Genomic DNA, 21,650 nt, shown 5'->3' on the forward strand with positions numbered 1-21,650 from the left:
AAAGCATTTTAACTGAAAAGTACAACAGAAAAAGTTATATCCCTTCATTCCACCTCACAACTGTGCATTACATCTGTGCAGTGGCATATGTAGTCTACAAAATGCCCAGAAACAATCCTTCTAAGTCATCTTTTCCAGTTTGACATTGCTTCTACTCTATGGAGTTGATTTCAGTCTCATCTTGAGAGTCGGGGTGCACAGGTTAGAACTGTGATTAATACCTCGTCCTTGTATCTCATGAATATGGCCATCCTACATGGATTTACTCTTGCTGCCATGTTATGTAATATTTTACTGCCAATTTAAAAGCTTTTATCAGAGTTGGAAATTATTGTACAAGTACATTAGTATTGCCATACTGGGAAAGACCAAAGGTCCATCGAGCCCAGCATCCTGCTTCCAACAGTGGCCAATCCAGGTCACAAATACCCGGCAAGATCCCAAAAATGTACAAAACATTTTATACTGCTTATCCCAGAAATAGTGGATTTTCCCCAAGTCCATTTTATAATGGTCTATGGACTTTTCCTTTAGGAAGCTATCCAAACCTTTTTTAAACTCCGCTAAGCTAACCGCCTTTACCACATTCTCTGGCAACAAATTCCAGAGTTTAATTACACGTTGAGTGAAGAAACATTTTCTCTGATTCGTTTTAAATTTACTACATTGTAGCTTCATCGTATGCCCCCTAAGTCCTAGTATTTTTGGAAAGCGTGAACAGACGCTTCACATCTACCCGTTCAACTCCACTCATTATTTTATAGACCTCTATCATATCTCCCCTCAGCCGCCTTTTCTCCAAGCTGAAGAGCCCCAGCCACTTTAGCCTTTCCTCATAGGGAAGTCGTCCCATCCCCTTTATCATTTTTGTTGCCCTTCTCTGCACCTTTTCTAATTCCACTATATCTTTTTAAAGATGCGGTGACCATCTGCTGATGATACTCAAATTTTTGTAGCTATGGTCTCTACTCTTCGTGAATTATCACATCAAGATGGTTAGAGTCAGTTGAGCAGGATTAAGTTGGCTCTTTATGTAACTAAAACTGTGGCAATGACTTTCACAAAATTGTGGAGTAATTTTAATTACACCTTGTCATTGTGTTCTCTGGTAAACATGGTGGTCAAAAATGCTTTTGAAATGCTTTGATAAGAAGAAAAGGCATTTTTAATGTCCGGATAGTTTCTGTACAATTTTTACTGTAATTCAATTACTGTAATTGCCTTATTCTTTGATCATTCAAATTCCTATTTAGATTTCAGGAAAAATGTGAAGACCTTGCTATTTATGTTTCAACAATTTTTTATTGATGACTCAGCACAGTGAACAGTCGCCACATTCAGTTTACAAGTAAAACGAAACAACCTTGTTAACAAAACCATCTGAGTGCCAACCCAATAGTGGTTACATCATCAAGTAATTTTTGAACTGTTAACCCCTCCCCAACTCTGTAACCCCACCCGCCCTTTTTTTTGTTAATAAATGGTTTTTATTGTAACTTCAACGCTTTACATTATCACCTACAAAACCCGTTTTTTATCCCCACCTCCTTCCCCCCCTAGCATTCCCTCTCCCCCTCCCCCGCCCTTTCTTCTGCAATCCCCTTACGAAGACCTTGCTATTTAACAGATATTTTCAATGTTAATTTTAGATTAAGTGTATTGTTTTTGTATTTAGTACTGTAATGGCACTTTTTATATAGCTTGTATTCTAATTGTAATTCCCAAATGATTATCTTGGTTTTCTTTTCTACTTGTAAACTGCTTAGAACCTTGTTGTATTAGCAGTATATAAATAAATGTTAATAATTCAGTATATTTAGGTCTAATTAACACACTGGTTAGTATGTGCAAACAAGCGAAATACCACAAGAAGTATAAGAGACAAAGGGCTTACCACCTTCCAGCTGGAGACTGAGAATAATAGATCTTACTATAGATAGCCAGGGATCTTATTGTCTCTCACGAGAGTCAGAATTCTCAGTCTCCACCTGCTGGAAGGAGTGCACAACCCATCAGTATCTTTCTGGGCTGGGCTGGAGGGACACTAAGGAACAGGAAGTTGCATCAGAGGTGCGAGACCGATGCAAAGGAAAGGCACCAGGTTGGCCCAGCAATTTGCTATGACTGCCATTGCTGGTGAAGAGGAGAGGGTTGACTGCCAGGGAAGGGGGCTGACCAAGAAGAGGTGTTGGAGGAGTCACGGAGGGCAGGCGGTTAGAAGAGGGTGAGGTTCTGGATCCGCCACGCGAGAGAAGGGGAAAAAAGGGAACGTGGAGAGATACAATGCTACCAAAACAACAACAACAACAAAAACTGCACAGCTTTGTGTGTTCACGACACACCAGTTGAGAAACACTGGTCTAGACCATGTACTAGGTCAAAATGCAAAAAATGTTTGTTTCTAGGGGCAAAACTGATAGAGAATTTATTATCACAGGTTACTCACAATTTAACATTTGAGTCACTTAAACCTGACATTATGTTTTCCCAAATGGAATTCCTTAGTTTTTGGAGTTTTAGATTCTTTTGCATCTCTGGTAGAAAACCTTTTCCTTGGTATACTTCCCATTTACAAGAATTGAATCAAATCTGTTTTCAACTGCAGTATGCATGACTAAAGTCTGGTGATCTTACTAACAATCAATCATTGAAACAGCATATGAAATCTTACAAACAGGAAGTTGCTGTAGCCAAACTGATGGGAGTTTCCCATCCCGATCAGAAAGCTATTTCTAAACTGGAAAAAATTTAACTTTTTTGTCTAGTGAAATACTGTTACCAAATTATAGAAAGTGTTTGGCTTCAATTATTGCTGCTAAAGGTGGTGCAGCCAGTTACTAAGTTTAAGGAACAATTATTTTTCACAGGGGTGATATTGTTGTTGAGGACAACTTTGGTCCTTACAAAAAAAGAGTAGCAACTTAAGAACTGAATTGTTAATTCAGGTTTCCTTTGTCTAATATTATATTTTGTGTAAGAATCAGAAACCATTTATGCAATAATATGGCAAATCGGGGGTGGGGGGGGGTGGGGACACACACACTATTGCACTACATTTCATCAGCTTAATCAAACCACATAAAGGTGAAAAATCATGTTTCAACCAAAATTGAAATTATTTAATAAATCCACACAAGATCATCAAAAACTAATATAAATTTTCACGAAAAAAAACGTTTTCAGTCCAGCTCTTTCTGAATCATGAAACGTGAGTCAGACAAATAAACTACTAATCAGGATTTGCCATCGTACAAAGCTTGTTTATGCCACCTTAATCTTACATTGTTTGTCTCAGAATATTTTTTTTGTGTATCGCATAAAACATATCACCTTTTGAGTTCATATTTAACATAAAAGTCACCATGCCAAGAAGATGAAAGCTCCTTGCTCATTGTTGCCAATTTTCACATACTTTTGCCGATTTACAATTTATAATTCTTGGTCAATTTAATCCTCCCCTCGTGCAGGAGAGTTTGTTACAATGTGATCTACAAATTCAAAACTGTTTTTCCCAATGATTTGAATGGCCAGTTTTGTAGTTTGAATTACTGTTGCCTCTATGTGACTGGCTGTTTAAGGATGACGTCAGAAAGTCGGCGTGGTTTTCAAGTTTTAACAGAGAGCAATGAAGATGGTGGTGCTAGCAGAATCAACTGAAATCTATCAATGTTTGGTTTTGCTTAGATGAACCGTTTGTACTGCCTTTCTCAAAAAGAACGACCGTATAGGGTTCAATTCATATCTGCAGACTTCTGGAAAGCAAGCTCATATAGAATAGAGCAGTGGTTCCCAAACCTGGTCCTGGAGGCACCCCAGCCAGTCAGGTTTTCAGGATACCCACAATGAATATTCATGAGAGAGATTTACATGCACTGCCTTCACTGCATGCAAATCTCTCTCATGAATATTCATTGTGGATATCTTGAAAACCTGACTGGCTGGGGTGCCTCCAGGACCAGGTTTGGGAATCACTGGAACAGAGTAGTGATCAATCTGTTAATAGAAGTTCTGAAGTATTTGTTGCCTTAGTTGCTAGTTGAAAGATAATTAATGGACTGAAATATTTTGAGGAATATCACTACTTCCATAGCAAGCAGCATGGAGTGAAACTATATAATATGAATGGCGATATATTTTTATGGCCTGGAGTTTATTTTATGCCTCGAGTCACTTTAAAGATTTGGAGATAGCTGAATTTACACATTTTTTTTTCATAAAATTTCATATGAATTTTTGCTATCCTAGTGGGGACTTCTTTCATACTTTTGATTTCACTAGCTTATATCAAAGCAGTTTACAATTTAAAAAAATAAGGTACAGGGAGACAGAATAAAGAGAACAGGTGGGGCAGTTATATGTAAAAAGTCCAGTAGCGAGAACACAGGGAGGAGAAAATGCTGCACTGGATCCCAAATATTCTGTTGTATCCTGCTCAGAATGGCAGTTCGTGCAGGCTAGAAATGTTTTAGATCAGATAAATTTTTATTTATAAGCACATAAGCACTGCCACGCTGGGAAAAGACCAAAGGTCCATCAAGCCCAGCACTCTGTCTCCGACAGCGGCCAATCCAGGCCCCAAGAACTCACATAGCTACTGTACTTTCATGTCTGGCCTTTGAATACCTTGATTAAATAAACAATTGTATAACAGACCTGAAATTTCTCTTTTGGAATGTTCCTTCGCGCTCCCTTCGCCAAGACTAAAGCTTCTTCCACTCTGTGACTGCTTAGAAGGTCTTGAATCTGTTTTTCCAAAGGTAATGGAGTCAAGATGTACACTCCATTACTGGTAGCTACAATTACTCTTCCTATATAAAAGACAACACTTATGAAAATCGATATATTCGGTAACAAAAGTACACTTTTTACATATGTCTTAGTTTCTGAAATGCGTGCATCACCTTCAGAAAAGTCTTTACCATTCATCCTCTACTGCTAGGACAGAGCTAGAAAACTAAGCAGTCTGTTTACTAAGGTGACCTAGTGGATTTAGAGCACACTAAGGGGCTCTTTTACTAAACGGTTGCCACGTGTCAACCCAGAACTACCGCTGGCCCAATGCGGGTGCTGGTGGACAGTAGTTCCACTCCCAGCATGCGTCATTTCCAGCGCTAGCGGAAATATTTTAAAAATATTTCCACAAGGAGTTACCCAGCGGTAATCGGGAAGCATTGCGTGCTGCCCGGTTACCACCAGTTTAGCACGGGAACTCTTACTGCCACCTCAATGAGTGAGATAAGTGCTCCACCCCCCCCCAAAAAAAAGGCAATGCGGCAAGTACGAACTTACTGTACGGCCATTTCGTTTTTCAGACTTTTTACTTGCAGCGGGAAAAGGGGCACTGGTGTGCGGCAAAAACAGACATTGCCACTAGCGCAGGGCCCCTTTTACTGCAGCTTAGTAAAAGGGCCCTTAAATGCCACGCAGCCCACTGAATACCTATGGGCTGCATAGCAGTTAGTTCTTGATAAATCTGTTAGCGCGCCTTAGTAAACGGTATGTAGTTTTGAAGGGTGGGGGGGGGGGGGAACCTCCGATTCCAACTAAATTTGAGAGAGTTAGGGAATATTTGGGGGGGGGGGGGGTTCAAATGGCAGTTTTTGTTTAATCTCTATTTCTTTATTTTACTTTTCTTTGCTCTTCCCCTACCTTTAGCCTCTTCTCAATAGGGTCCCACAGCACAGTACTCTCCTGGGCTTCAGTGGAAGTAGCAGTAACTCTTCCCTGTGTGCTGCCAAGAGCTTCAGCCTGAGTGGGACTGAAGCTCCACTATGTAACTGTATTAGAGGAAGCTGCTGTACATACCAAGTAAAAACAGACTGTCACTCTCTAGCACAGTGATTCCCAAACTGTGCTTCCCTCTCTTCAGGGATTCCGCGTCAGTTGGGGAAGGAGTGATCCCCCGTCGCTCCTGCTCATGCCAGCTCCACTGATAAAATGGCTGCCATGACTTCCCGCAGCAGTATTGCAAAGACTGCCATAGGAGGTTCCAGCAGCCATTTTGAGACTGGAGCCAACATGAGTAGGACCACAGCAGATCGCTCTTGCCCATGCTGGCTCTAATCTCAAAATGACTGCCGCGATATCCAGCAGCAGTCTCATGAGACTGATGCGGGAAGTCCCAGCAGCTATTTTGTCAGTGGAGACGGTATGAATAGGAGCGACTGGGAGATCACTCCTGCCCCCTCTAGACCACCTCCAATAATGGAAGGCCAAGGGGGTGGGGTTCCTCAGTGTATGAAAAATATTTTATGGGTTCTGCCATAGCACCTAAGCACATTTATTTCATGCCTACAGCAGAGGAAAATTATGTGGTTGGTACTTCTATCTTTTATTGGGTGTGTGGGTACATGGTGAAGGTCTGGCTATTTCCTCCTCTTCTTTTGGGCTGCCAGTTCAATTGGAACCCAGAGTGGAGGAGTGGCCTAGTGGTTAGGGTGGTGGACTTTGGTCCTGGGGAACTGAGGAACTGAGTTCGATTCCCACTTCAGGCACAGGCAGCTCCTTGTGACTCTGGGCAAGTCACTTAACCCTCCATTGCCCCATGTAAGCCGCATTGAGCCTGCCATGAGTGGGAAAAGCGCGGGGTACAAATGTAACAAAAAAAAAAAAAAACTAGGATCCATCATCATCATAAACCTTTATTTACAGCTACTCAGAGATTATTCCCAATTTTACATAAGGTACCAGGCCCAATCATCACATCAACAGACATTGGCTGGGGGCCCACACGTCAACCCTTCAATCCTAGGCCCTAGTTTGGCCCCTAGTTTTTACCACTATGTAGTAACTGGGACTTCCTCCTCCCTGTGCTGTAAACATTGCCTCTGTAGCATTCCTAGCAGGAGCCAGTTTGAGGAGTAGAAGACCTTCGTGGGAACTGAATCCAGGCCATCCTCATTATTAGTGAACATTACTGCCACTAAACAAGCCTCAGAAATTCGTCTTTTTAAGGAAGAGACAAGTAAGTTATCAGTGCTCCTGCTGCTAGGAATCAGTTGGACAGACTTAGGAGCTAAGAAGCACTGGGTGTCTGGAAAGGAAGACACTACTCGTCATAAAGATAAGAAAGTTGTCCTTCAACATTTTCCATTATCTTAACTCATTTCCATCTATCTATGCACTTCTCCACTCCCTCTCTCACCAGCTCAGTGCAGTCCCTCATTCACTTTTTGTTTACACCATCCATGAAATGCTCTTTCCCCAATCTGTCAACCTCAAAAGAATGCATTTTCAAATCAAAACCTTCAACCTACATTTATTCTTCAATCATCTTTTTCTTTCTACATCAGAACCAGTTTATACACTTCGCCCATGCCCCATTTTCAAACAGCTCTTCTCTACAAGTGACTCAGTTTGTCCTGTTCTGAAGCATGACTACAGAATTGGCAAAAAATGGTAGACATAATACAAGCTGCATCAAATCGATCTGACATATTATTCCACATGTGATTTTTAAGTAACCAGTGACCAAAATTAAGACTTCTATGATTGAATTGCATTGCTGGTACCTTCAAAGTCCTGCAAGATGTGGCCATCTTTAAAAGGTAGTGTCTGTTTTTGCTGCTGGTCCAACATGCTGTGTACGGTAATAAACTCTGCATCTAGTGCTACGACATAAGGGAAACAAACAGCGGCTCCAATCACATTCTCTGACCAGTGAACAGGAGCACGCTGGGAAATCCCTGCCACTGTTGCAAACATACCTGTAACGAAAAGTACAAGAGAAATTGAAGAGAGCTGCAATGTGCAAATATGTTACATGTTCCAACTCCTTGCCTACAAAAAGAGAAATCTGCCTTTTTTTATTTTTTTTAACAAAAACGAATAGAGCTTTCTCACAAAAAGGGTCATTGGTAAAGCTTCATGAAGCAACAAGGGATTATATATCATCTCAGAAGAAAAACCAAATCTAATTAACACAAATTCCAATCTTATTTCTCATCTAGAAGCTTGAACTGTAAACTGTCCTCCTGAAAGGGTAACCCAAGGCGGTGAACAATAAAAAAAAGCAAAACAAAAAAAGCAATACAAAAACAAATACAAATGATTTCAAAGCAAAAGGCAACAAAGTTTCTCCCAAAGAGGGAAAATCCATCAAAATACAATAAAAACAAACCCAAAATAAATGCAAATAACCAAGCAGTAAACAAGAGAGGTAAGGAGAAGTTAAGTCTTACCTGATAATTTTCTTTCTATTAATCCTTCCCACTATTCAAAACCCTGTGGAGATAATTGTGTCTATCAACCAGAAAGTGAAGACAGAGAACTGAAAACTGAGCTGTCCAGCTCCTCAGTATTTATGTAGACAAGCAGTAAGGATAAACTTGGAATAACCACAATAACCTTAAACAACTTGCTAACCAATCACTAACCAGACAAGCAAACATGTGGACCTCTCTCATCTCTGGACAACTTGTAGAGAACAAGAGATATGCAGGAAGCACCATGCAAGGTGACAGTCGTTATCTGATCCATTACTTTGCACCAACTAAATAACTCAGAAATCATGGGCGGGCCTCTGGAATAGCAGGAAGGACTAATGGAAAGCAAATTATCAGATAAGACCTAATTTCTCCTTCCATTACATAGCTTCCCACTATTCCAGAACCTGTGGGATGTTCAAAAGCAATCCCTAGAGTGGGTGGGATTCTGGCGCTGCTGCCCTGAGGACCAAACCCCAAAACTGGTTTCTGAGCACATCACAATGTCCACCCTGTAGTGCTTGGGAAAGGTATGCAGTGTAGTCTATGTTGCTGCCTTGCAAATATCTGCCGGAGACAGTAAGGTAATCTCCACCCAGGATATCACTGTATGCCTTGTAGAATCAGTCTACAATGCCTGAGGAGCCTGCTTCCCTGCAAGCAAATAAGGTAACACGATAGTCTCCTTCAGCCACTTAGCAATTGTGGGCTTGGAAACCACGAGGCCAAGCCTCTGCCTACCAAAAAGCACAATCTGTCTGATTTGTGAAACTCATTCATCACTTCCAAATATATATACAGTGGGGGAAATAAGTATTTGATCCCTTGCTGATTTTGTAAGTTTGCCCACTGACAAAGACATGAGCAGCCCATAATTGAAGGGTAGGTTATTGGTAACAGTGAGAGATAGCACATCACAAATTAAATCCGGAAAATCACATTGTGGAAAGTATATGAATTTATTTGCATTCTGCAGAGGGAAATAAGTATTTAATCCCTCTGGCAAACAAGACCTAATACTTGGTGGCAAAACCCTTGTTGGCAAGCACAGCGGTCAGACGTCTTCTGTAGTTGATGATGAGGTTTGCACACATGTCAGGAGGAATTTTGGTCCACTCCTCTTTGCAGATCATCTCTAAATCATTAAGAGTTCTGGGCTGTCGCTTGGCAACTCGCAGCTTCAGCTCCCTCCATAAGTTTTCAATGGGATTAAGGTCTGGTGACTGGCTAGGCCACTCCATGACCCTAATGTGCTTCTTCCTGAGCCACTCCTTTGTTGCCTTGGCTGTATGTTTTGGGTCATTGTCGTGCTGGAAGACCCAGCCACGACCCATTTTTAAGGCCCTGGCGGAGGGAAGGAGGTTGTCACTCAGAATTGTACGGTACATGGCCCCATCCATTCTCCCATTGATGCGGTGAAGTAGTCCTGTGCCCTTAGCAGAGAAACACCCCCAAAACATAACATTTCCACCTCCATGCTTGACAGTGGGGACGGTGTTCTTTGGGTCATAGGCAGCATTTCTCTTCCTCCAAACACGGCGAGTTGAGTTCATGCCAAAGAGCTCAATTTTTGTCTCATCTGACCACAGCACCTTCTCCCAATCACTCTCGGCATCATCCAGGTGTTCACTGGCAAACTTCAGACGGGCCGTTACATGTGCCTTCCGGAGCAGGGGGACCTTGCGGGCACTGCAGGATTGCAATCCGTTATGTCGTAATGTGTTACCAATGGTTTTCGTGGTGACAGTGGTCCCAGCTGCCTTGAGATCATTGACAAGTTCCCCCCTTGTAGTTGTAGGCTGATTTCTAACCTTCCTCATGATCAAGGATACCCCACGAGGTGAGATTTTGCGTGGAGCCCCAGATCTTTGTCGATTGACAGTCATTTTGTACTTCTTCCATTTTCTTACTATGGCATCAACAGTTGTCTCCTTCTCGCCCAGCGTCTTACTGATGGTTTTGTAGCCCATTCCAGCCTTGTGCAGGTGTATGATCTTGTCCCTGACATCCTTAGACAGCTCCTTGCTCTTGGCCATTTTGTAGAGGTTAGAGTCTGACTGATTCACTGAGTCTGTGGACAGGTGTCTTTCATACAGGTGACCATTGCCGACAGCTGTCTGTCATGCAGGTAACGAGTTGATTTGGAGCATCTACCTGGTCTGTAGGGGCCAGATCTCTTACTGGTTGGTGGGGGATCAAATACTTATTTCCCTCTGCAGAATGCAAATAAATTCATATACTTTCCACAATGTGATTTTCCGGATTTAATTTGTGATGTGCTATCTCTCACTGTTACCAATAACCTACCCTTCAATTATGGGCTGCTCATGTCTTTGTCAGTGGGCAAACTTACAAAATCAGCAAGGGATCAAATACTTATTTCCCCCACTGTATAATGAGGACTCTATGCACATTGAGAAGCATCAAGAAAGAATACTGAGCTTCTTTGTCCTTTCTACAAAAGGATGGAAGCTCCATAGATTGGTTGAGATGAAATGCTGATATCACGTTCAAAAGAAAGGAAAGAACCATGCAGAGGAAGACCCCTCCCCCGGCCTCTGAAAAGCAGAGAAAGGGATCCTGACAAGAGAGCCTGAAGCTCCACAATCGTATATTTCGACACAACAGCCACCAAGAATGCTGCCTTTACTGTAATATCTTTTGAAAAGCCTTCCAGAGCAGCTAAAAGGAGGCTTCTGATGAGCCTAAAGGACTAAATTAAAGTTCCACTCTGGACATGGTATACCAAAGAAAGGCTGAAAACAATATCTAGGTGAGCCGCATGGGACATCTTCTGTAGTTGGCCCCTGAAACGGGCCAAAGCCGCAACCTGAACTTTCAGAGAACCCAATGCCAATCCTTTCTCAAGACCTGCCTGAAGAAACACTAGGATGTGCATGATCTAAGCAAAGAAGGGAGAAAAGTCCACGCTCGGGAACACCAGCCCTCTAACATCCTTCACCATCCTCAGATACGCTATGGGTGTAGCGTGTTTCCAAGGTAGCAATGACCAAATCACAATAACTTTTTTGTCTCAACCGAGCCCTTTCAACAACCAAGCCATAAGACCAAAGGGGCACAGATCCTCCATGAGCAACGGACCTTGATTCAGTATGCCATGTACCTGCGGAAGATGGAGAGGATTCCCATCCAGCAGTCGAATCAGGACTGTATACCCCAGCCTCTGCGACAAATCTGAGGCTACGAGAATTATTTGACTCTGGTGCAATGCAATCCTTTTCAACACACGGCCCACCACGAGCCAAGGAGGGAAGACATACTATAGACGTGTTTCTAGCCAGGGCTGCAGCAGGGCATCGATCCTCATTGAGACTGGTTCTTTCCAACAGTTGAAAACTTGGGCACCTTGGCATTCCTCTTCGTCATCATCAAGTCAAGAAGCGGAGAACTTCATTGGTCCACTATCAGCTGAAACCCCTGGTTGGATAGTTCCCATTCTCCTGGGTCCAAGGAGTGCCTGCTGAGAAAGTCCACCTCCACATTCAAGGACCCAACAATGTGAGCTGCCGACATGTAGAGAAGATGTTTCTCCATCCAACTCATGAGGGAGGCCGCCTCCACCTCCATCGGACGGCTGCAGGTCCCACCTTGCCCATTGATACACGCCACCGTCATCGTACTGTTGGAAAAAACTAGGACCGGGGCCCCCGCCAGAAAAGGGATTGAAGTTGTGTAAAGCATTCCGCATTGCCCCAAGCTCTAAGCAATTTATCGACCACTAAGACTCCTGTGCTGTCCTTGTGCCCTGAGCCAGATGTAACTTGTAATGACCTCCCCAATATGACTTGCTGGCATCCATTGTCAGTATCTCCCATTGCTTTATCAGAAAGGGAGCTCTGACAGTCAAATTCCTGGGTGACATCCACCACAGCATACTCCGTCTGGCAACCAGTGTCCAAGGAAGATAAAGGTTGTACTGTGACACTGGAGACCAGTGGCTGAGAAGAGACTCCTGTAATGGCCATATATTAGCCCTTGCCCATGGCACCACTTCTATCGCCACTGTCACTGACCCCAGAACCTGGACGAAGTCCCAGACTCTAGGCCTACCTTGACTGAGAAGACGAATCTGTTAAACCAGCTTTGACCTGAATTCCATGAGGAAGATCGTCTCCCTTGCTGTGCCAAATAGAACGCGCAGATACTCCAGCAACTGCTATGGAGTCAGTATTCTCTTCTCAAAATTGACCACCCAACCCAACAACTGCAAAAAACTGACAGATTTGTCTGTTGCTGTCACGCTGTCCGAATAAGACTACACACGAATAAGCCAGTCATCAAGATACAGGTGAACTCTGACTTCCTGTGCCAAAGGAAGGCCACCACCATCACCATAACCTTGGTTAACGTTCCTGGTGCCATGGCTAGACTAAAAGGCAAACCCTTGAACTGGAAGTGCTGGCCCAGCATCACAAAACGTAGAAACCTCTGATGCAGCAGCCATATGGGTATATGCAAGTAATCCTCATTGAGATCAAGGGTGGAGAAACATTCTCCAGCCTGAACCAAGGGTACGACTGGCCTTAGTATTTCCACTCGAAAATGGGACACTCAAGAGGCAGCGGTTTAGACCTATGAGATCTAAGATCAGACGAAAGGTGCCTTTCTTAATTGGGACAACGAAATAGACGAGTACCTGCTTGAACTGTCCCTGTTCAGCCTGGGGAACTAAAACAATGGCCCAGAGCGCCAGTAAGGAATCTACCGTGGCCTGAGCCTTGACCGCCTTGGTTCCCTTTCAACAAGGAGACTTCAAGAAGAGAGGAGCGACTGGGCTGGAGAACTCCAGCTTGTAACCTTCTGTAAGAATATCCAGAACCCACCGGTCTGACCTGATTTTGGCCCACACCTCCCAAAACTCCTGAAGACATTCTCCAACCAGAGGAAGAGATGAGTGGACCAGCCTTGCATCATTGTGAAGCTCTGCAGGCATTGGGCACTCTAGCTGACTGACAGGAAGACTTACTGACCACACAAAAGGAAGACTGACATGCCTGAAAGCAGGACTTGTGACCATATTGCTGACGACCAGGCTGATACTGTCTGCAGTCTTGAAATCAAGATAAAGAGCCCCCTGAAGGTGGACAGCCAGAGACTTTCAGCTTATCCTCCAGCCACCGCTGTGTCCTAGATTCCCTCCAGTTCCCCCCACCCCATTACTGAGATTTCTCCAAAACAGCCACCTGCCTCAAAAGAGCAGTTTAGCTAGATGCAACTTTGAAACTGCATTCACTGCCCAGTGCCATAACCAGAGTTGCCAACATACTATGTCAGCCAAAAACATACTGTAGGCCATAACCCCTAACATGCCACCAAGTAGACCAACCCAGCTTCCAGCTGGGTTTTATGGTGCCTGTCTTGTATTGCAAACTGCTGATGCCACTTCAGGCATGCTCTAGCCATGAACGAGATGCACACTGTTGCTTAAATACCCAAAGAGGCCACCTCAAAGGCTTGATTCAGCAAGCCTTCTAGCTTCCTATTCTGTAGTTCATTTAGGGCAATGCCCCCTTCCAATGGCAAGGTGGTCTTTTTAGTCACCGCCATAACACAAAAAAAAATAAAAAATAAATAAATAGAGTCCACCCTGGGAAGCTGCAATTTCTCTTTCTCCTCTGGAACCAATGGGTAGAGGTGAGCCATGGCTCTTCCCACTCTCACCCCATGTCTGGTGAGACCCATTCCGCGCTAATCAGGTCTTGAAAGTCTGGATGCATCGGGAAGGCCTTAGGAGGACCTCTAAGCCTACTCATGATCGATGAAGATGGAACTAAAGCCTACTCATGATCAACGAAGATAGAACTCCTGACACCGAAGCAGAAGGATCCTCAATGGAAAGTACTGCCAATGCCTCAGAAATAAGAGTACTGAGCTCCTCTTTATGATACAACCTCAGAACTTTCAGATCATCTCTGTCCTCAGTAGGGAGCTCTCCCTCCTCCAACAGCTCCTTCAATGATGACTCCTCTGAATACACCAAAGCCACATCAGATAAGGAGGGAGAAGCAGAGACACACCTCCAGAAGCAGACAGATGAGGCTAAAAATTAGATCTCTTAGGAGACGGAGAGGCAGTAGGGCAAGAAACTGAAGCACCCTGCAGGAACTCTGACTGTCCCTACTTCAGTAAATAGGCCGCATGTAAGAGCAATATAAACTCCAGAGAAAACAAAGATCCCAATGCAGCTGAATGCTCTGTCGGATGCTGAGGTTGTAAAATGGCGGCTGTACTCCGTGCAACATCAGACAGAGGCTATTCCTCACTGCCAGTCAGCCCAGACAAAATGTTGCCAGTTAGCCCAGACAAAATGGTGCCTGCTCCTATGCTCTCCTGCATAAAACTGCAGATCGGCCCTGCCAGAGAGCCTGAAGTCACCAGCATATTCGGATGCTGCACCAAATCCAAAGACATGCTGCCACCTAGCATTTCCCCATGTCCCACAGGATTAGCGGCCTGCACGCACTGCAACTCCCCAATGCTGGCCAGTGGGTCCCACAGAGGGAAACCACTTAACTGCCTCTGCGGGAGTCGCTATTCACCCCAACTGCCACAAGCGCAGCACAACACAGTCCAATGCAGTGAGTCACGATCCCTCCCCTGCACCAAGTAGAACCTTGCAGCCCTCCAAGCAGTTCTGAGTCAAACTTTAGTAAGACTTACCACTGCTGGCTACTCCCCCCAAGCTCATAGTTACCACAGATGAGACAGAATCAGGACGGATACTCTATCCCACACTCTCAGTAAACCTTTCCTTCTCCTTTTTTTTTTTTTTAATTATTTTATTTTATAGTTGTTGTGCTGGAAAAGGAGAGCTCCAAAGGAGAGAGGGAGAGGTGAAGGAAGGAAAGAAGTAAATTTGCAGGGTACCAGAGACAGGGATCTGAAGACCTCCAGATATGATTCTGCAGACTCAAGCTATCCGAAAAGCTCAACTGAGGGCCAGCTGACCAACTGGACCAGGAGCAAGTCACTCAGAACAAGAGGCTGAAAAGTGTGTTCATCCAGCTGCTGAATGGACTGGATGCCAAGAGAGGTATGTCTCATAGTAACACAATAAATGACGGCAGATAAAGACCTGAACGGTCCACCCAGTCTGCCCAACAAGATAAACTCATTTTACATGGTATGTGATACATGTATACCCGAGTTTGATTTGTCCCTGCCTTTCTCAGGACACAGACCGTAAAGGTCTGCCCAGAACTTTTCCTGTACTAAATGTTCTGAAGCTAACGTCAAAGCCCCTTAAAAGTTACACTCCAGCCCATCCATATCTATTCAGCCACAATCAGGGCGCAGACCGTAAAAGTCCGCCCAGCATTGGTTTTACTCCCCAATTACCGACCTCGCAACCCAATCTCTGCTAAAATTCAGCTGTTTTCAGTTACCTCCACCTGCTCGTTGATAGACACAACTATCTCCAAAGGTTCTGGAACAGTGAGAAGCTAAATAATAGAAATTAAAGATATTAACAACACAGTGGTTCCAATCTCCTTAGGAAAAGGCCCAGACCCTCTCGTAAAACAGCAAATAGTAACCTTCTGTTTAAAACTGGCCAAGAGTTTGCTCCAGACTTAGGGGCCACAACAGGAAAACCCCTATTCTAATTTTAGTTTTCCTTACAGTTTGGCTGTATCATTTAGCATTTGAAAATTAGACCCCAATAACAGTTAGCATTCGTTCTTATGAATTTCAAGTATTACTCTACAGTTCTTGGTTTATATCCTCTGTTGGATTACCAGGTCCATGTCATAAATGGAATTCACTTTATACAAAACTGTGATATCATTTGTGACTGCCAAGACAATAGACAAATATTCATGTTATCTGTAACTCTAGCCAATGCAGCTGCTGCACACGCAGAAAAGCTGTGATGGAGCAACTAGAGAAATTAAAAAAAAATAGCAAATATAAATTCAATGTTGTCATGTTAACATGGAAATTACTTTCTATACATTTTCATAAGGGAAAGGGAATTAGACTTGATACCGCCTTTCTGTAATTTTTTGCAACTACATTCAAAGCGGTTTACATATTATATACAACTTTTACCTGGGGCAATGGAGGGTTAAGTAACTTGCCCAGAGTAGAGACTTGCACAGGAATGGGGTTCGCAGGAATCCCCCGGGATTCCCGCAGGGACAGAAGCAGGTCCTGCGGGGATCCCGTGGGAACGGAAGCAGTTCCTGCGGGGTTTCCGTGGGAGTGTATGCTGCACTTGCGCCAGCCTCTCACCTACCGAGTACCAAGTTCTTTGAGTTCTGTCTCCTCCTCCTCCTTGCTTTAACAGCACAGATGTGGAAAGTCTCCATTAAGAAGTTGGTAGAGATACAAATGGTGATGAAATTCAAAAAGGCATGGGATAAACATAGAGGATCTCTAATTAGAAAATAGAAATTATAAAAAAAACTAAAGTTAAATGGCTGAATGTGTGTGGAAGTGTCGAATGACACTTAGATTTATTTATTTATTTATTTGCTGCATTTGTACCCCACATTTTCCCACCTACAGTATATGCAGGCTCAATGTGGCTTTATTAGTTGGTTTAGATATAGAATGGAATCAAGTCATTAAGGAGGATTTTTATTGTAAGTCTCTTCGAACAGATGGCGACTCTGGCTGTGATGAACTAGGGCCGATACCGGGAGACCTGTATGGTGTCTCTCATATATGGCAATCTGGTTTAAGATGGGTTGGAAAGGGCTTAGACAGCAACTTTAGTGGCTGGAACATGAGGACAGTCTTCTACGGTCTGTGTCCAGCAAATGAGAAGATAAATAGCCTCGAGTGGACTTCAAGAGCAACTCCAGCAGTTGGAACATAAGGATAGGGCCAGGCGGACTTCTATGGTCTATGTCCCAGAAATGCCACAGAAAGACCATAATCAAGTATATAAATATCACATTCATTGCTGACTTAATCATGAATTGATAATGATTATGTCTATTGGCCAGACTGGATGGACCGTTCCGGTTTTTATCTGCTGTCATTTACTATGTTACTATTAATCCTCTCTGCTCTCGGGCTGATGCGCAGACCTCAGCTCTGACATAGGCATGAGCATCAGATATCACCTGACCTACTGGCGTGTGCATTTGGTGATCTCCTAGCACACAGTGCCAGTGAATTAGAGAAGTCTTACATGTGCGCACCAGAGTGTTCCAACTTCCCTTCCTTACTCACCTGCAGTGCTGCGGCTCAAACCCAGAGAGCAAACATGAAATTTTTTTTTTTAATGTACCATTAAATTCTTGCGGGGTTAGATTCCCCACGAGGACGGGTGGGGATGGGTTAAATTCCCTACGGGGATGGACGGGGACGGGTTAGATTCCCTATGGGGACAGATGAGGACGGGTTAGATTCCAGTGGGGATGGGTGGGGACAGGTTGGATTTCTGTCCCAGTGCAACTCTCTAGCCCAGAGTCACAAGGAGCTGCAGTGGGAATTGAAAAAGAATGCAAACACTATAAAATAAGGAATGGGGCGATTTAAAAAAGTTACAGACCATATGCTCTCTACAAATCCAAAAAAAATACAGAATAATCTTTTTCTATAATGATTGCTTTATTAGTACTTAAGACCCAAGCATGCTATTCTTAGCTAGTATGATGAAAGTGAAGATGTAGGTAGAAGAAAGGAGGTGTCAGGATCTGTACATGGTGGCAAGAAAGAGTATTAAGCAATGTCAAGATGTTCCAGTAAGAGAACAGAATGTGATGGGGCAAGGGAAAGAAACATCAGTCTTTGTATCTGTCACCAGAAAAAAAAAACAAAAAACCTCAGAAGACAAAGTTTTATGATGACCCATAAACATGTCAAGGCTTGAGTTCTGATAACACAGGAAAAGGAAGCAGTGTGAAAAAGGAAAATAAAGTATATACAAGCAAAAACAAAAACAGAGGAAGGAAAGAAAGGTTTCATAGGGCACGACTTTGGTTCACTTAAGTGTTATCTGAACAAAGTCTGCAGAATTTGTATTTTTTCCCCCAGGAGTAAACACATCAGAATAGGTTTGCAGATGAGACAGAGGTAAAGGTCTTAGAGAAAACTGGATACTATGCGAGCAGCTGTACCTTTAATTAGCCCAAGATGACAATCAGCATTGATGCACATGGCCTTTCACAACCATAAAGACTGTTGGGGGGGGGGGGGGGGGGGGTTATGATTTTAAGTTTAAATATGTTTTGATTGTTTTGAAACTGCTACGTGTCTCTTTCTCTAAGGAGAGAGAAAACCTACTACCAAGATAGTCTGTTGATTTAACATTCATATTTTTGCATTTTGTAACTTGTTGCAAGCCACCTAGAGAGATCTGTCGTCTTTGACTACGCGGAATGTAAATATAATAGAAGAGAACATAAGTGAATTCAAAACATGTCCAGGCTCCAGTTTCCAGCCATCTTATGCAGAGAGATCCATTTCTGGGGATTCCCCAAAGTGTTGTAACACAAAGCTGCATCTTACTGCTCGATACTAAAGTCTCTTAGGGGATGGACTTTCTGCATTGCCCTCGCAACAAAGAATGCTGCTTATTCCAGTACAGAACCTAGTACAATCCACTGTACTCACACATGCAGATTACTGCAACAGTGTTTTTTTAGGTTGTAAGTCCCTAGTATTGAAAAAGCTCCAGACATAGGCGCCCCTTATAAGAGGCTTGGGGAGGCTAAGCCTCCCCAGCCCAGCTGTGACCTTCCCCGCGGCCCCGCCTACCTCCTTCTCTAAATGCAGACTGAGACGACTCCCGAGTTCAAATCTTCTGCTGCCGCCGCTTCTGTTGAGCAGCGCAGCGGCAGCCAGGAACAAGACGTACAGCCAGCATAAAAGAAGAAGAAAAAGAAGCGCGGGGCCGCAGCAGCGTTCAGACATGCGCTGTTGGCTCTGCCGGTCTCTGCCCCGTGACGTCAATTTCCCGTTCCGGGGGGCAGAGGACCGTCAGAGCCGACAGCGCATGTCTAAACGCTGCTGCGGCCCCGCGCTTCTTTTTCTTCTTATGTCAGCGCTGCAGCAAAGAGGCCCGGGCCGGAGGGTGAGAAGAGAACGTGGTCACTGGCGGGAAATGGTAGGAGGAGAGAGACAGAGGGAGAGCCAGGGGGCATGGATAAGAGCAGTCGAGAGCCAGAAAGAGATGGGGAGAGAAAGAGGGGCCATGGAAAAGAGCAGAAGAGAGCCAGGGACATGGAATAAAGCAGGAGAGAGCCAGAAAGAGATGGGGAGCGAAAGAGGGGACATGGGCAGGAGAGAGAGAAGCTGCTGGGGAGAAACTGGGGGAGACCCTAGCTGTCAGACTGAGAAATGCTGGCTGGATGAAAGGAGGGAGAAAGAGGAAAAATGCTGGAAGGAGGGAAGAAACTGGTAGGGAGGGAAAGAGGAAAGACACTGGAAGGATGGGGTGAGAGAGGACATGCTGAATGGAAAAGGGTCAAGAGAGAGAACTGTCTAGAAGGAAGGGGATATAGAGGGAGACAATGGACGGAAGGATTGGGAGAGGGTAGTGGGTGGAAGGATGGAGAGAGAAAGAGGGATGACACTGGATGGAAGGGTAGGAGAGAAAGAAGGAAGGTGCTGGACATGGATGGAGGGAAGGGAAGTATATGCACATGGATGGAGGGGAGTGAGGAGAAATGCTGGATATGGATGGAGGAGAAACTGATGAATTTAAGAGCTGGATCAGGATACTGAAGGATAGGGACAGGGCTACATATGGTAGACAGGACGCATAAGGACACAGGAGGATGGTGGACATGGTGAGAGAAAAAAATATCAAATGGAAAGAAGACGCTGCATAAAACAGAAGACACTGGGACCAAAGCGAATAGAAAAACTAAATGATCAGACAACAAAGGTAGAAAAAAGTATTTTATTCAGAATTTATTAACTGGAATATGTCAGCTTTTGGAAATTTGCATCTGTGATGTTTTGCATGTAAGTTTCAATTTTTCTAGTATTGCTGCATGCTGAGTCTGACTTCTTGAGGTAACTTTCCAGTTTAGTATTTTGTCTTCATATCTGTTTAAAAACATATGTGTTTTTCATGTGATCAAGGTGCAGTATTCTGCTAGCGTGTAGTATTTTCAGCCCCTTTTGGGGGTTTTTTGTTTCACTAGGTTGTGCACTGCTGTTTTAGAGCCCGGTGTAATTACAGTGCTGCCTTTCCATGCATAAGGTTGTAGCTTGTCCTGTCCTTGGAATTAGTACTGTTATGGTTTGGTAAGGTTATGAGTGTGCTTTTGCACAAGTTTGTGTATAGTGTTTTGCAGTGGAGAGATTGTGTATTGGCCTTACTGAGGTGGCACCAAATCATCAGAAAGGGTTTTAGAGCCAAAATCATGACACACTACCTCTTGAAGGATCTACTTATAGTCATTCATAAAAGGAGCTAATTGTGAGCACTTTCCACCCTAAAAGGATGTTTTGTGGCTCTACATGAGAATTGTGATAGTATGATCCCTTGTTTCATATTGTTGATGGTCTGCATTTTCCGTATGGGTGGTATATTGGTTTATTAGGGTCTGCCCAGTGTTATGGTACAGTAAGGTTTCTGAGTGTGTTTTTGCACAAATTTGTGCATTGTGTTTTGCAGTTGAGCAATTGTGGTTAGTACATGCTTTGAGCAACCACTTTATTTTTTGACATACAATACATATTTAATATCTAAATTTAATAAAAGGTATTAATTGTGACTTATTTTTTACTTTTTTTTTCTATGTTGTCAGACAATTATGAATGCAAGCCCCGCCCCTGGCCCCACCCCTAACCCCGCCCCCTTTAGCCTCCCCAAACAGTTGGGCCACCGACCGCCTATGGCTCCAGACTTCCCAAAACACGGCAGCCAGACTTATTTTTGGCAAGTCAAGATTCGATAGTGCAACACCTCTTCGAGAGAAGCTTCACTGGCTCCCCATCAGAGAAAGAATTAACTTTAAAATCCACACAATGATCTACAAGATATTGCACTGAGAAGCCCCCACCTAAATGAATCAGCTTATTGATCTCCCAACCACGAATAGTTTGATGTCTTCCCATACTTACCTTAATTTACACCTCCCCAACTGCAAAATTATTAAGTACAAACCCTTCTATATGCATCCAATTTTTCCTTTACAGATAGCCAGCTTTGGAATGCTCTACCAAGACCCATCCATACCATTAACGGCCTATTGCCCTTCAGAAAACCACTGAAGACTCATCTCTTCAAGATAGCCTACCCTAACGATCCAACTTAACCAAAGCCTGCCCACATGATTCTTTGACGATTATTATACACTGACCATGTTTCCCATTATCCTTATTGCTGCCCCATATCCATTCCTTTCCATCTTCCTATGCCTGCCTCCCTATGCTCATTTCCTTCTGCACCTAATTCCTCCCATAAGTACATAAGTAATGCCATACTGGGAAAAGACCAAGAGTCCATCGAGTCCAGCA

At 43.7% G+C, this 21,650-nt stretch overlaps 1 protein-coding gene across 1 annotated transcript in view; it reads right to left on the minus strand.

Annotated features, from left to right (window-relative positions):
* Window positions 1-21,650, minus strand: part of TGFBRAP1 (transforming growth factor beta receptor associated protein 1) — a 104,530-nt gene that overhangs the window by 68,017 nt on the left and 14,863 nt on the right. The window contains 2 exon segments of the mRNA XM_030201455.1: window positions 4,654-4,808; window positions 7,512-7,706. Of these exon segments, the coding sequence (XP_030057315.1) occupies window positions 4,654-4,808; window positions 7,512-7,706 (350 nt within the window).

Source organism: Microcaecilia unicolor, chromosome 4 (genome assembly GCF_901765095.1).
Source record: "Microcaecilia unicolor chromosome 4, aMicUni1.1, whole genome shotgun sequence".
In the NCBI taxonomy this organism is placed as follows: Eukaryota; Metazoa; Chordata; class Amphibia; order Gymnophiona; family Siphonopidae; genus Microcaecilia; species Microcaecilia unicolor.